This window comes from Daphnia pulicaria, chromosome 1 (assembly GCF_021234035.1).
Source record: "Daphnia pulicaria isolate SC F1-1A chromosome 1, SC_F0-13Bv2, whole genome shotgun sequence".
NCBI classification, from domain to species: domain Eukaryota; kingdom Metazoa; phylum Arthropoda; class Branchiopoda; order Diplostraca; family Daphniidae; genus Daphnia; species Daphnia pulicaria.
This window is the reverse complement of record NC_060913.1, coordinates 16,817,129-16,831,932: the sequence shown is the minus strand read 5'-3', so window position 1 is coordinate 16,831,932 and position 14,804 is coordinate 16,817,129. Positions and strand designations below refer to the sequence as shown.

Genomic DNA, 14,804 nt, shown 5'->3' with positions numbered 1-14,804 from the left:
TTTTCTCCTGGCATCATAAAACTAAACTTTGAAGGAATTTTGCAAATATCTCGAAAAATGCTGATTCTCTCAGCTTCGGATAAGTCAGCAACGTAATCTATAACAGCAGATCTTAAAAAATGTTCTAATTCAGCACAATCGGGATTTATTCAAGGCAAAGTACGAAAAGAACTATAACCGAGCTTTAATAATAAGCACTTAATTTTGGGGATAACATTTATGTCAAATTTTGTATGCAGAATAGAAAAAAAATTTTCCTCCATTTTCGTCACTCTTGGCACTAGATCGAGGATGCAGGTATTCAGAACCGCATGACAAAGTACCTTCAACTGAAACAAATCAAATCAGCGAAAATTCTACTTTTTTCCGTAAAGATTAACTTTTTTCACTTTTTTTCACTTTTTTCCCTTTTTTTCACTTCTTTACCTCTTAATTCCCAAAGCGACGAAAAATAAATTTTTGGTCGCCACTTCCCCTTTTTTATCATATTGGGGCGTTTCAAGCATCTTTTTCTTCTCTTTTATTTGTAGAACTGATTCTCGCGCATCAAATTTTCCCATTTTCTAGTCCTTTTTTTTAGTTTCGAACCCCTCGAGAAAATGTGGAAAACAGTCTAGTAATGCTGCTGCATGCGCTTGTGGAAGGGAAAGTGGTTTGTGTAGAACAATATTTAAAGGTAAATAATTAGTTTCAATTGTATATGGCTTCTATCTTGAAGCAAATTTTATTATTAGGGTGTTTCATGGATAAGAGAGGATTTCGATCATAATACTTCATTGGTACCTGATGCGAAATTCAAAATACAGAAATTCAAGATGAAATGTAGAATTGCGGGTTTTTTTAAGGAAGAATTTTTGAAAAATTGTGATTTCTTGCATTATGAAAGACTCGATCAGAATAAAGAGATCCTAACTCCTACATCCACGAACACCAACTTGAAGTCTACCAAATCTGACATTCAAAAGAGTACACACGTTAAAAACAGAATGATTGTGAAAAAACTTCGTCGTAGAGTGAATAGTCTGGAAAAAGAATTGGAGAAACTGAAAAAAAACTAGTTGGATCACAAGCAATTAATGTATACAAATCTGAAAATCGGATGAAATTGGCTATGCAATCATTAATAGCAGTTTTTCAAGCGGCATTCATGTGAGGAACATTCGAAAGCTTCATTTCTACTGTGCACAGGTAAACAATAACATTCTACAAAATTGAATTATTCATCAATTTCTTTATTTAGCTGTTGAACTTCACTAAATCCCCGAAACAAGCAAGGTATTGTCAATGGACATTAAAATATGCGATAGCGATCCAAGGAAGGAGTCCTACTCTATATAGGTTCATAAGAAAGCATAACCTACTGACTCTTCCCTGCAGAAACACAATCATAAGCTACACAGGAACAAGTAAAGGATTAGTCGGAATAACAAACGTAAATCTAGCAAGATTAAAAATGATTGTAAATGACCTCAAAGATCAAGAAAAGAAAGTAGATCGACGAGATGGCATGCAAGTCCCTAATGCTCTGGATACAACCGAGGCAACAGTTTGTTGCGAGGTCGACTTCGGTAATGTACCTATGAACGAAGATTATTATCACCTTAGCAACGAAGAATGTGAAGACGAATGTGAAGAAGAAATCTATGATGTTGAAGATGAACTAGAAGAAACAATTGGCCACGGGAGAGATGTTGATGGAGGGAAAATTTCTGAAAGTGCAGCTTTCTGCCATGACGACGTTTCTGTGAATCATGATGGACCTCCTGTCTTAGCAAACAGTATCCTGAACTTTCTAGTTACTGGATTGACGAAAAGAAAAACTCTGCTCTAGTTGGCTGTTGGCCAGTTGCGAGATTGACAGGCAGACAGCTGTTTTGTCTGACGATTCACGTAATAAGAAAACATGAAGAAATTGGTTTTAAATTTGTCAGAGTAGTCGGAGACAATGCTAAAGTAAATATTAAGCTATTTCAGTTACTGAGAAGAGCAACAGCTGCGGAGGAGTTCCAGGTTACCCACCTAGTGGATCCATCTCGACATTTATTTCTCTCCTTTGATCCCACTCACCTTCTAAAAAATATCCGAAACCAGATGATTGACCGTCCCCTAAAATGGGATGGGGAATTGATTAATTTTTCACTCATTCAGTTACTGTTCACGAAAACAATGTATGATCGGTTAGCGTTATGTTGATACCTCACAAGAAGAGATGTCGATCCTACCAATTTTGAGCGAATGAAGGTGGCGTATGCAAGGGATATTTTCAAACCCGAGACGGTGGCAGCACTACGAATATGCATGACCTGGGGGAAATCGGTTTCAAAAAGTAGAACCACTCGTTAAGTTTCTTGAATATTTTTGGAAGTGGTACAACTACCATGATATCTGCAATCTTAGTCAACATTATAGGCAGAGGGAAGCTTCCAAAAAAACATTTTCGGATAATTATGACGAAAGAATGCAGGAACTAGACGAAGAAATACCGGAACTCCTAAAGAATTTGAATAAAGACAAGAAAAGTGCATTGGAATGCTTTACTAAAGAAACGCTTGAAGCCATTATTTTTACTTCCCGTTCTACAGCTAACTGTGTTAAGTACCTCCTGAATGGAGGATTTCAGTTCGTTGTCACCAGACGTTTCACCACCGATAACATCGAACGCTTCCATGGTGCAATACGGAATTACTGTGGCAACAATGATTACCTCTCTGTTGGTCAGTGCTTGAGCACCATTAAACGAATAAATAGAACTCAATTGGCCATAACTTCCATGAGTTGTAATACGTCTTTGGTAACCGAGGCCGTTCTAAAGAAAGGAGATGCAATAATTCTGAAAGAAAGGCGAAATGTATCAAGTTAAGGGCTAGAGATGTCTTAAAGAGCACGGAAACAGCTAATATTAATCTATTGAAAAGCTTAAATTCTTCTACAGGTTGGTTATTACTTGAATTTTAATCATTTATCACAATTTGACTGACCTTATTTTCCATTAGATCATATTCCCTTTACTAGGGATGCACTATCCTGCGTTCACACTACGGGTTATGCCATTTTTAAGCATGGTCAACTTGACAATTTCTGTATAGATTGCTATGCAAAATTAATTGTTCCATCTTCAAACACGAATTATCTCAAATTGATCAAATATCTTGGTAATTATATTCCCTATCCATATAAAATCATCCTTGATCTTTTAAAAGTTACTTTTTCCCTTAGACAGAGGTGGTCTAAAATATCCTAGTGAAAGACTGGCAACTAGAATGTGGACGTTTTTCCTTTTCTTCAGAAAAGTTTTCCCTCAATTAAGGACTACAACCAAAATCGGGGATGACTTGCTAGAATTCATTGTACCTCGCTTGGCCCAGTGTGAAGAAGTACGATGTAGTGCCGATGGAAAACACAGCATATTTTTGTGCACGTAATTGTGCAAAAATTTTTTACTCTGCAACACAGGCAAGGAGCAGCCGTGATGCCCAACTTCAATGCCCGCTTGATCTCCGTGACTCAAAATCCTTTGAAACTAACGAATTAAAAAATGAAATTCATCGTTAGAAAAAAGAAAATAGGATCATCACTCAACAGTAAGTGTTCATACCTGAAGCCTGAGTCAATTCAATGAGGCAACAGCTATGCACTCAACGTTCTGTGGAAGCAGACAATCAGATAGAGGATCCAAATGAAAGCAAACGCGTTCCAATAATTGTTCCAACATTTCAAGTGTCCGCTAACTGGTTCCAAAATGTAGGGCAGGTATTCTGCCGAGACTTGTTTCAGACTCGAGTTACTCCAAGCAAAGATCTGTCGACGAAAAATGAATTGCAATTTCAGAAAGTAACAATTATTACAACCATAAGCTATTGGATTACAACTATGGTTATCCTGAAATACAGAAAAATTAGAAAAAAACTATGATTGAAACATAATAACAGTAAAAGGCTTACCACACATTGTTGTTGAAGCCTATTATTTCCACGTTAAACTAAGATCCTGATTCTGTGTAGATGTTCCTGTAGCATGAGATGATTTATAATCAATTGCAAGTTTGTTAAATAAACGTGAATAATTGGCTAGCATCTTTCTTTTCCACTACCGAAGCTATTTCTACTGCCCATCAACTGACTGAAGCTCTGAAGATTGGAGGTTTCCAATTGACGCAGTGGGCCACTTCCAACGAAACCGTAAGGAAATCACTTCTAGGATTACAACAGGAAGGAGGTTCTATCAACATTGATTAAGGCGCCGATGCGATTGAACGAACTTTCGGATTAGTCTGGGATTTCCGTCGTGACGTCTTCGTCTTAGGTGCAAAGGCGGAGTCAGGTGGAGGGACAAATAGGGATTTGCTGAAATATATCTTCAGCATCTTCGACCCCCTCGGCTTTCAAGCGCCGATAGCCTTCCAAGTAAAGGTACTTATGCGATGTATGGCGCCATAAATTTGACTGGGACGACGAGCTGAGCCAGGATCTGATCGACCACTGGGTTCCACTGGGAAGAAACTTTGCCCTCGCTTTCTGGACTCGACTTAGAACGATTTTTCTCTCCCGGCCAAGACAATCTCACTGCGACACAACTGCACGTATTTGTAGACGCTTCAGAAATGGGCTTTGGCGCCGTCTCCTACATCCGATTTTTATTCAGCGATGGATCAGCGAGCGTTCCTTTCGTAATCTCGAAGGTCAGTGTCGCTCCGCTTAAATTCCTGACGATCCCACGTTTTGAACTAAATGCTGTCTTTCTAGCCTCTTGTCTCGGCGCGCAAGTGAATTTTGAGCTGGACTTCGTCTTCAACCGAACTCTCTACTGGACCGATACTACGACCGTCCTCGGCTAAATAAAATCCGTAATTGTCGTTTTAACAATTACGTCGGAAATGGTGTGGACGAGATATTTGAAAGTTCGAAGGCCCGATCAATGGAATTACGTCCCTTGTGCCAGTAATCCTGCAGATAAAGCTAGCCGCGATTTGGACCCTTCCGACTTCACCGTTAACCACCGTTGGTTCTCTGGTTCACCATTTCTTCAAGGTTTCGACGAATGGCCTTCACTCAAAACTCTTCCAGTAGTAGACGAAAGCGATCCAGAGATCCGAGAAACAGCCTGGTTCGGACTTGTGTAGCGAGAGAGCGACGGGATTGACCTTCTTATCGAAAGAAAATCCATACCGCTAATCACTTCAACACCGTCGCATATTTTTTCCGTTTCATCCGAAACGCCCGTCAAAAGGATCGTGATCGACGTTTAACAGGCGAACTTTCAGTCAATGAGATCGAGGTCGGAACAACATTCATTCTTCGCCACAAGTAATCTAATGCGTATCGACAGGAGGTGAACGATCTACAGGCCAGCTGACAAATCGACGAGAGCTCAAAAATAATTAAGTTGACTCCATATCTTCCCCGTCACGGTCTTATGTGTGTCGGCGGACGACTAAAAAATGCGCCTTTGTCGATCGACATTCGGTATCCGATCATTCTTCCTCGTTCAGAGTGGGTGACTGAAATCATCCTCTTCAAGCTACACCGTGATCGCGGCCATCTCTCGACCAACCAGCTCCATCACGAGGCACGTCAACATCATTGGATTCCATAGGGCCGTACCGCCACCCAACGTGTCTACCATCTCTGTTGCCGTTGCAGAAGGCTAAGCGCAAAAGGAAGAACTCCATTCTTTCATGGCCTCTCCAACAGCCTCCCGATTGAAAATAGGCTACCCTGCGTTTACCAACCTGGGGTAGATTATTTCGGCCCCATCGAGGTGACAATCTTCCGTCGCACCATCAAACGTTGGGGCTGCCTTCACGTGCCTGACATCAACATGTATCCAACTCGAAATGGCCTATTCGCTGGATACAAGTTGTTTCATCTCTGCGCTCGACCGTTTCTAAAATCGTCGTCCTGTAAAAAATATTGGGTAGTCAATAGCTAGAAGCCAGCTAGTTATAACTAGCTTCGTCCGTCCTAGTACGTCCAAGTTATAACTTGGACCTACTAGCTAAAAATAACTAGCTGAAATGTAGGTTCTTTTTCCACATTCTTGTTAGCCAAATTCACCTAAATCGTTTATATTCAGCTAGTAGCTACAACGACAAGCTAGTTACGAACCTGGAAGGCTTAATTACAATATCTTAGCTTAACTCTAGGTAAAAACTGACTAGAAATTGTAAATTGAATATCTCTAGCTGAAACTAAGCTTGTGATTAGCTATTAGCAAAACTCGATACGACAACGGTGCTAACTTCGTCGGAGCGCAACGAGAACTATGGCCGAATGCCTCCAGAACTTGAGCCATCACGCCATCCAGCGAAATCTGAATCGTCAACCGTCCAAATGGGTTTTCAACCCTACAGCCACTCTATATTCCGGTGGTAGGTGGGAGCTGATGGTACGAGCCGCTAAAATTGCTTTACAAGCAGTTTTAGGGAATCAACGCCTCGCCGATTGTTGTAGTCTTGATAGTCTGAGTCTCTCTGTGTATTGCCAAGTGCAGTGAGGGTGGTCTTGACAAGGGAGTGATAGATTTGAGGCCATCTATTGGTAGTACATTACAACATCTCCCCCCCCCCCTTAACCATATACGATCCATACTACCATACCGAACACAAATAAATCCAAACAAAATGTATGACGAGAATGCGAATAATAAATCAATATGAATGAACAATGAGAATGTGAATCAAGATGAATGAACAATGAGGACGTGAGATAAAAAATAGCACGAACGATTAGTGGTGAAACAATGAATAATGAAAAGAAAATGAATTGAACTAGCATGACGATAAATCGGACGAGCGGATGAAATGTCGACTTGCGTCATTTACCGAGGGGGTGGTGGGGGTTTGATGTAGCTTCGGCCCGAGCGGGTAACACCAAGGGCCGACACAGGAACATGTTGACTATTATTGGCCGAAGGGGGCACTCAAACCACCGTGTTACGAACGGGAATACTTGAAACAAATAAACAAGTGAGACGTGAGGCCGGAATCTCTCGAGCAGGGCGACCGGGCGCTTCTATAGAACGGACCGGCGTAGACTCTTGCTGAACAGACGACTGGAACACGGAAGACTGTCTGAACGGAGTATTGACTCCTGTGACTGGACGGGACGTCCCGGTGACGGCGGACTGGACCGCTACTGAAGAATTTTCACGCGGCTGAACCACATCCGGCGGATGAGTGGGGGGGGGGGAACGAAAACCGGACCACGGTGAAATTGCGGACGAGAAGGCTGCAAGGGTCTTTGAACAGCTGCCGGTCTGTTCGCGTTATCGACGTTAATTGCCCAGCGTGTACGACGAAACATACGTCCATCACTCAAGCGGACGATATAAGAGTGTGGCTCTGGGCACACCACATTCACAAAACCAAGTTGCCATTTTCTTTTGATTAAGGCACGAACACGTTTTCCTACAGTCAACGCAGATGACCGAACATTCACTGGGCGGGCTTGAACAAACGCCACCGTTTGTTGTCGACGAGACAGTTCTTGAAGTACAAACGACGCCGGCACCAGCTTTGGAGCCAACAACGCGTCGATAAAAGGCAGCACACCACGAAGATTACATCCTTGAAGTAGAACGGACGGAGCTGGACACCGGAGTTGAACGGATGGCTGCCAGTGCCTCCCACAGGGATTTTCCTTCAGCAAACATCTTAAGTAAAGTGCGTTTAACCGTTTGAATGTGTCGCTCAACCAGTCCGTTAGATTGAACGAACTCGGGACTCGACGTAACTTGCTTGATGTTAAATGATGCATAATATTCACAGAACTCCGCACTGGAAAACTGCTCCCCGTTGTCACACTCCAACTCCTCCGGCCGTCCAAAATCACAGAAAATTCTTGACATTGCCTCGATAATTGCTGACGACGTTGTTGACTTCAGGGGAACGACACACGGCCATTTGCTGTACGAGTCCACCAGCAAAATATAGTTCACGCGCTTGAACTCAAACAAATCAGCAGAAACCAGCTGAAAAGCGTAATCCGGAAGTCAGACGGGATGTAACGGCAGCTTAGGGTTTCGACCACGGTTTTCTTAACAAACCGAACAACTGGCTACCATATTTTTCACTTGGTCTTCTCAACCGGGCCAGTACACAGCGGATTTCGCACGTAAAACAGACTTCGTCTCACCGAAATGACCGTCGTGTATACCCTCCGTGGTCTTGCGACGAAGTGACATTGGAACCACTTAACGACTACCGCACAATAAAATGCTTTCCGCAATTGACAATTCGCTCCGAACTGACCAATACGGTTTGACTGCAGCCGGACACTGAGCACGCTTCTCAGGCCACTCTGTTTGAATCACCGTTTTCAAAAGTTGAAGGGTTGGGTCCAAGGCCGTGGCTTCGGCATAACGCCACCATGTGGACACGGACGTGACGAGACTATGAAGCACATGATGCATTTGGTCTTCACTATCCTGGGTGACGTCATCCGTGAATAAACGCGGCAACGGTGCTCTGCTGAGGGTGTCGACCACAGTCTAACAGGAGAGGTAGACAAACGTGCTATCCCTGGCATAAGCTGGAATAGCTCACTGGGGTGGGAGGGTTCCATGGCATTCCGCTAGGAGCGCCACGCGCAGCGAAGGGCTAATGCGAAAAGACAAGAAAATATATCGTGCACCTCAGCAGTCAGCAACTTGGTCGCTCAAGTTGTCAACCGTCAAGCGATGCTGAGGTGCACGATATATTTTCTTGTCTTTTCGCATTAGCCTTCGCAGCTCGTGGCGGTCCTTACGGAATGCCATGGAACCCTCCCACCCTACTGAGACAAAGGCTCTTATGGCGTTTGTCTACCTCTCCTGTTAGACCATGGTGTCGGCGATAAAAAGTTCCTTGCCGGGCATATACACAAAGCGAAAGTCAAATCTTTGTAGTTGAAGTCTCATTCTTTGGGGTCATTCCACGCCAATCCAACAAATTGTTGACGCGTGGAAAATTCCGATTTGGTTCACATTTGGACCATATACATTAAAAACACGAAAAAAATAACTGCCAAGTAAAAAAAAATTATCTTGAACGGTTCTTTAGTTATAGCCGTTTTAAAATTGCGTTTTTTCATTTTGCCCTACGGCGCCGCTCATTAAAAAAACAGTTTTTTTTATTTTTCGCGTCCTTGTTTTTTTTTTCTGAGATCGAGACCACAACCAATAGATAGGAATTTAATTCTCTATCTAAATACCTAATTCATCTAGATTAGGCAATTTTTTATATGTTTAATTCGTGATTGAAATTCACAATTTTTTTTAAATTGCGCCAAAAAAAAACAAATCAAATATTTTTTGTAATTATTTATTTTTGTTTATTCTATTTTAAAATATTAAAAAAGAATTTTAAAATATTATAGATGAATTTTAAAATTCTTTCAAATAGAACTAAAAAAATAAGTAATTTAAAAAAATTGATTCGTTTTTTTGGCGCAATTTAAAAAAAATGCAAATTTCAATCGCGAATTGAACATATAAAAAATTGCCTAATCTAGATGAATTAGGTATTTAAGGATAGGGAATCACATTGAACTTAAACTATATCAATTTCTGGACACGTTGATCAGTAATTTCGTAGATAACGTACGAAAAACCCCAATTTTTACTATACCCCCGAGAGACAAGGGGCCACCTATACTAGCCAACCTGGCGGGAAATCTTAGGACCCTTTACTGAAAACCCGCCGTTTCTTCCAAGAGACTGGGAGAGCGCGAGAGTGTACCTTTCCTGTTATTTCGTGGTTGAACTTAAAAATCCAAGTTCAGACGGAATGTCCATTTTTGTTTTTAATTTTACGATGCGTTCGTGAAGACAGCGGTACGGAAGGCTATTGAATCAATAAATAGAGAGGGAATGATTGTTGGTTTTTATTTAAAAAACCCTAACCGTCAAATCATCTTTCACCCTCGTCGGACGAGTCGAAAGACAAATTAAACATTCAAATTTCGCAATTAGACACGTCCGGGAGGTCTTTATCTATAGAACCCGGATTCCAGGAAATTCATCCCAACACTCTGTAATCATTATCCAGACATGTACAAAATCAATTACGAAATTTAAAAGAAAATCCAAGTAAAGCCGGCGGCGTATTTGAATATTTGCGCTTCCTCCTCTCACTTTGGTTGTCTTTCACCTACTTGAAAAAAACCACGAAAAGACCTTGCAAAGTCATAAAAGATTGAAGGTGAGATGTGCGAAATGGAATAGCTCGTTAAAAAAAATCTACATGCAAACAAATTCAAGGGGAATGTGATTATGATGAACAGCCAAGCAAATAATAACAAAAATTCATATCAAGGACTGTCAAGGTTATAGACCCCAACCAGCGCTACACGTTATGTATATAATTGTATATTCATGATGTAATCAAAGCAACACGGGTTCCCGGGTGCACCTTTATGGGATACACAATAATCATTGGAATGTCGCCAAACTAGAAAAAAAAATAGAATAAATACTAGCGCCGTGTTTATTTATGTGATTTACAAGCCCACATAAATCACCGACATCTTCGCCTACCGATGGAGAAGGAGCCGCAGAAAATCAGCACCGTCCCCCTGTCCAGCTCTCGTGGTTCCCAGCACATGCCTCTCCTGCACAGCCGCTCCAACTTGGTGTCTGTGCACATTCAAGATCCCACGACGGGTCTCTCGAGCAACAACAGCGGGAATGCGGGAAGTTACTACAACAGTATAGCCCCACCCACGAGTGCCGGATACAGTTACTCTTATAGTTCACAAACTGGCCATTACAGCACGACGCCTAGTTACTACGCAAACTATCAGCAACCCGCACCACCACCTCCTCCACCGCCGCCTCCGCCTCAACAGCAACAACATCAGTACGATGTTGGCAATCAATCGTACGCAAGCAATCAGTGGTCCACATCCACCAATCAATCCTTCTATCGGTGAAATGAAAAAAAGTGAAAAGAAAAAAATGTCCACAACCAACGAGAAAGCAACGGACAGCAACATCAATCCTTAGCCAAACCCTGTTAAAATGAATCGTAAACCTTCTTTACACTGTCAATGTAAAAAAAATTGTAATACAATGACACTGACATAACTATATCTGTTGCAGTTTCTTTTTGTCATAATTAAAAGACAATCCAGAGATGGACTGAAGGGATAGAGGAGAAAAAAACGGACAGTATTTACAAGAAATATTGGACGAAATTCAATGCACTAAGCTATGCTCGGCTTAGAAGTGGATGGATCTATTTCAACAGCAACAGTGAGAGGTTCGACCGGATTGGATGCTGGAGATGATTGATCTCCAGCCTGCACTTCGGTCTTTGGCCGGGAATCGTCGTCCAAACTAGGCCAGGACGATCCTGAATCTGCCTGCTGACTCAGACGTTCACTCAAAGCTTTGAGAGCGATTTGCCTAAACAATACACAACAATAAATCAATAAAATTCTAGCAAAAGGTTGGTAAAAGAAATATGTATACCTCCGACGTTCAGCGTCGTGCGTATCAGTTCCCGGAAGACTAATCGTTATCGCTGTGGGTGCACCCACATCGTATTTCCTTACAGGCTTCCGGCAAACTTTTATCCCGACTAGCAGGTTGTACACAAATTTGGAGCAAATTTCAATTGGGGGTTGCATGACTGTTGGGAAAAAGCTGTAAAAACCAAACATGAGCTGTTAAAGCTGTAATTTCATGCATTAGGTATTTAGGTGTCATATTACCTTGCAAAAGTGAAATTATCTGCCATATCACCTCTTGTGCCATTGCTATGTCTTTGATAAAATCTGAGATACAACCACCCAATGACCACTCCAGTAGTGTACATAGTGGGATATGCTCCTTCTAGCAAGCCAACTAAGTAAAGGATGATGGACAAGAGGGAAACACAGAGTGGAACATTTCGATTGGTCATCTTTCCCAATGGGGTTCTGATTACAACATGATCAGGCATCTATAACAAAAAAAAAGGTTTAGAATTTCATAATCTTTGACATGGTTTATGTCCTTTACCATCTGTTTCACAGCAACAGAAACTGCAGCTATGTATCCAGAAAGACCGTGAATGTGAACTTCGAAAAGGACATCTGTGTTGAAGGTTGCCATGTAAATGGCAAGGTAGAAGAAGACCCCAAAGAAGGCCACAGAGGTGTTGATCAATGTGAAGAAGGTCAGCATTTCCATCTTGCCCCAGAGAGGCTCAATCAACTTGCCGCACAACCCAATCGTGACAACATCAACACAGACCTCCCAGAAGTGAAACTCTACAAAGCAATGCGTAAAGATGGTCCAGATTCGGAAACCAGGAGGAAAGACATAGCCTGGTGTGACAGTAAGGAAAAGAACGGCCGGATCATAGTATGAAACGAAATAACCTATGAAGACCATCAGGCAGACAATTTTGACAGACGAACTCGTGTTTCCCAGTAGGGCGTAGAGTTGCTGCTTCAAATAGGGAACATTACGGTGCAGCGTTTTCAGGGCCGCCATACTGTTAAACTGTAACAAACTTTCAATTAATCAAAGATTTCCATCAGGAATACAACTCTTTCACATATAACGAATTTTACAACTCAATCCACAAGTTGCGCGAAAGAACAGGAAGAACGGAACTCGGGACCGTCTCAATATTTTGACGTAGACTATTTCCAATGCAGCATTGCCAATTCTCGTTGTTATTTTCAGTTGGGATTTGTTTATTTCCACCTTCCACGCAAAAATCGTCTCATCAGAGGTTTCTTCGTTTTTCGTTATCATCGGTTATTATTATAATAATGATAAGATATTACTGCGACTAGAGTCTGCCAATATTGACGACTGCGTAGAAATAAACCACATGCTTTCCGCTTAAATAATTTATATAATAAATTAATAATGCGTAGTTAGATAGATATAACGTACCACAATAGGCATCTCTTCAATAATTCAAGTAACAACGCAAGTTTTTTTTTTCGAAGAGAAGTTTAAACCAGTTTCTGCATTTCTCCCTTTCAGAGTGGCTCGAGATATGTTATGGTTTTTGGGTTGTGTATTTAACTGGTCTCAATGCAACATTTTCAAGATTACTCTTCAAACAAAGTAAATCAGATATTTTAGGCCACATAGCACAAGATTTCCAACACTGATTTATAAATTAGTCAGTTTGGTTTCTTATATGCCAACTATAACATTAGAATATGGATATGAATTTATAAAGCGAAATAACCAGAGCATGAATTTGTCAGTTAAAACAATCATGTGTAGTCACATGTAAAATGCATTTATAATTTATAAGACCTGGTAGTAATACCAAACCTAAGCCTTATCCTCTTGAGCATTTTGGGGATTTTAATGTTGAAAGGGGCACCTTGTCGGTCCGTCACCTGCTGGATCGACCTCGACATCTTTTCTTTTCATCAAGCGACCCAGCATTGGATGGGGATCAAAAAAGACTTGCAGATCAATAATTTTTAGATTTTCATCGACTTCCACCACCGACGTTCCGACCAACTCCATAAGCTCCCCAGTGGGTGGGTTGTTTCTATAAGGGCCAGTCCAGTGAGCCCAGTGTCGCCAGGTAAACGACACCTTCGGGGGGCCTGCGACGTTTTAAAACTTTGCATTTTAGACTTTTGCGGCTCCAATCGGGCGGAACTAAGAGTGAGGTTTACCTGACAAAAGATCCAGTAGTTCCCAAGCGAATCCATCGGGGAAGCACTCTTTGAAAAGGGCATGAGAGGAGGCATTGGTTTCTTTGGAAACATCAAACAAAGGAGAATTGTCCATCATCATATTGTAGTTTCCGTTCTGAATATTGTTTTCCAGGTCCTTGGGAGCTCCGCCGTTCGTCCGGAAAATGTAACGTTCGGGATCTACCGTACCCCAATCCTTAAAATTACAATTAATAAGGCTGTGTAGAATTAAACGGTGTAAAATTCAACCTACTTTCACTTTAATTTTGTGTGTACTCTCCATTTCCCAAGTCTTGACTAGATTTTCGACTAGTTTTTCTAGCGAATCTGCCTTGTGAAATTTGGTTCGTTCTGCCAAATATTTTGCATTGACTACACTATAATTAGGTTTAACGGTACGCCATTCAATTTCGGGATCTTCCATGTACATTCGGTTAGGAGTATCGGGATGATCGGCGACGGGTAAAGTTTCGATTGGCATTTTTCTTTAGATAAAATTATACGTTGAACCAAAACATTCAAATTAAAAAAAAAAAAAAAAAAACTTGTGAATATTATTCGTCTAAACTTACTGGCTGGTTTAATTTAACTACGATAATAATTAATACAATAAAAATTAATGCTAGCAAAACACTGTCCGGAGTTGAGCGAATAGAGACTGAGAAAGCAGAGGGGGATATTCCTTGGCTTTTATAACATTTCCGAATCTGCCCATCCTTATACGGACGAAAAGGGGTCTGGGTTCGGGTCGACTTTCTCATATAAAACAAAAAGTGCGCAGTCATGTTACTAAATATATAAAAAAATATTGGAGGTCAAAAGTGTCAAAAATAGGATAATAAGAAAGGGGCATAGGGGACATTCGATTATTTGAACCCTTCCCTCGCCTTAGATAACTATTTCATAGAAACGTTAATCAAATAAATGTGTTGATAGGAAGATTACGAGAAATAAAGCTTATTTGTTTTTATGTTGTTTTCGGAGTAATTATGAGCAAAGTCGACTGTAATCTTCGACTTACTTTTTCTTGCACACATATATTAAGTCAACACTTGAAAAACTCATTCAAGCAAATGATTTTCGTAATATTCCAAAAATGTATTTGCAATTTTTCGATTCTTTTATAAAAAAGAGACACTAGTAGTTATGGTTTAGTGGTCTACGTGC

The 14,804-nt window shown here is 41.1% G+C and overlaps 1 protein-coding gene across 1 annotated transcript; it reads right to left on the bottom strand.

Annotated features, from left to right (window-relative positions):
* Positions 1 to 11,021: 11,021 nt before the first annotated feature.
* On the bottom strand, positions 11,022 to 14,316 carry LOC124320714 (transmembrane protein 115-like). Its single transcript, XM_046783585.1, has 8 exons — positions 14,210 to 14,316; positions 13,891 to 14,122; positions 13,617 to 13,833; positions 13,313 to 13,544; positions 11,980 to 12,457; positions 11,691 to 11,920; positions 11,449 to 11,622; positions 11,022 to 11,382 (listed from the first exon to the last, which is right to left on the bottom strand). Exons 2-8 carry the CDS (start codon positions 14,116 to 14,118, stop codon positions 11,181 to 11,183), a joined length of 1,761 nt encoding a protein of 586 aa, XP_046639541.1. The 5' UTR covers positions 14,119 to 14,122; positions 14,210 to 14,316; the 3' UTR covers positions 11,022 to 11,180.
* Positions 14,317 to 14,804: the final 488 nt, after the last annotated feature.

What these genes read in the sequence shown, in the direction of transcription:
- LOC124320714 (XM_046783585.1), bottom strand. Translation starts at nt 14,118, where the DNA reads ATGCCAATCGAAACTTTACCCGTCGCCGATCATCCCGATACTCCTAAC. An exon ending in CTGTTGCTGTGAAACAGATG is followed by an intron (nt 11,921 to 11,979) that starts GTAAAGGACATA and finishes TTTTTGTTATAG; the next exon opens with ATGCCTGATCATGTTGTAAT. An exon ending in GATAATTTCACTTTTGCAAG is followed by an intron (nt 11,623 to 11,690) that starts GTAATATGACAC and finishes TGGTTTTTACAG; the next exon opens with CTTTTTCCCAACAGTCATGC.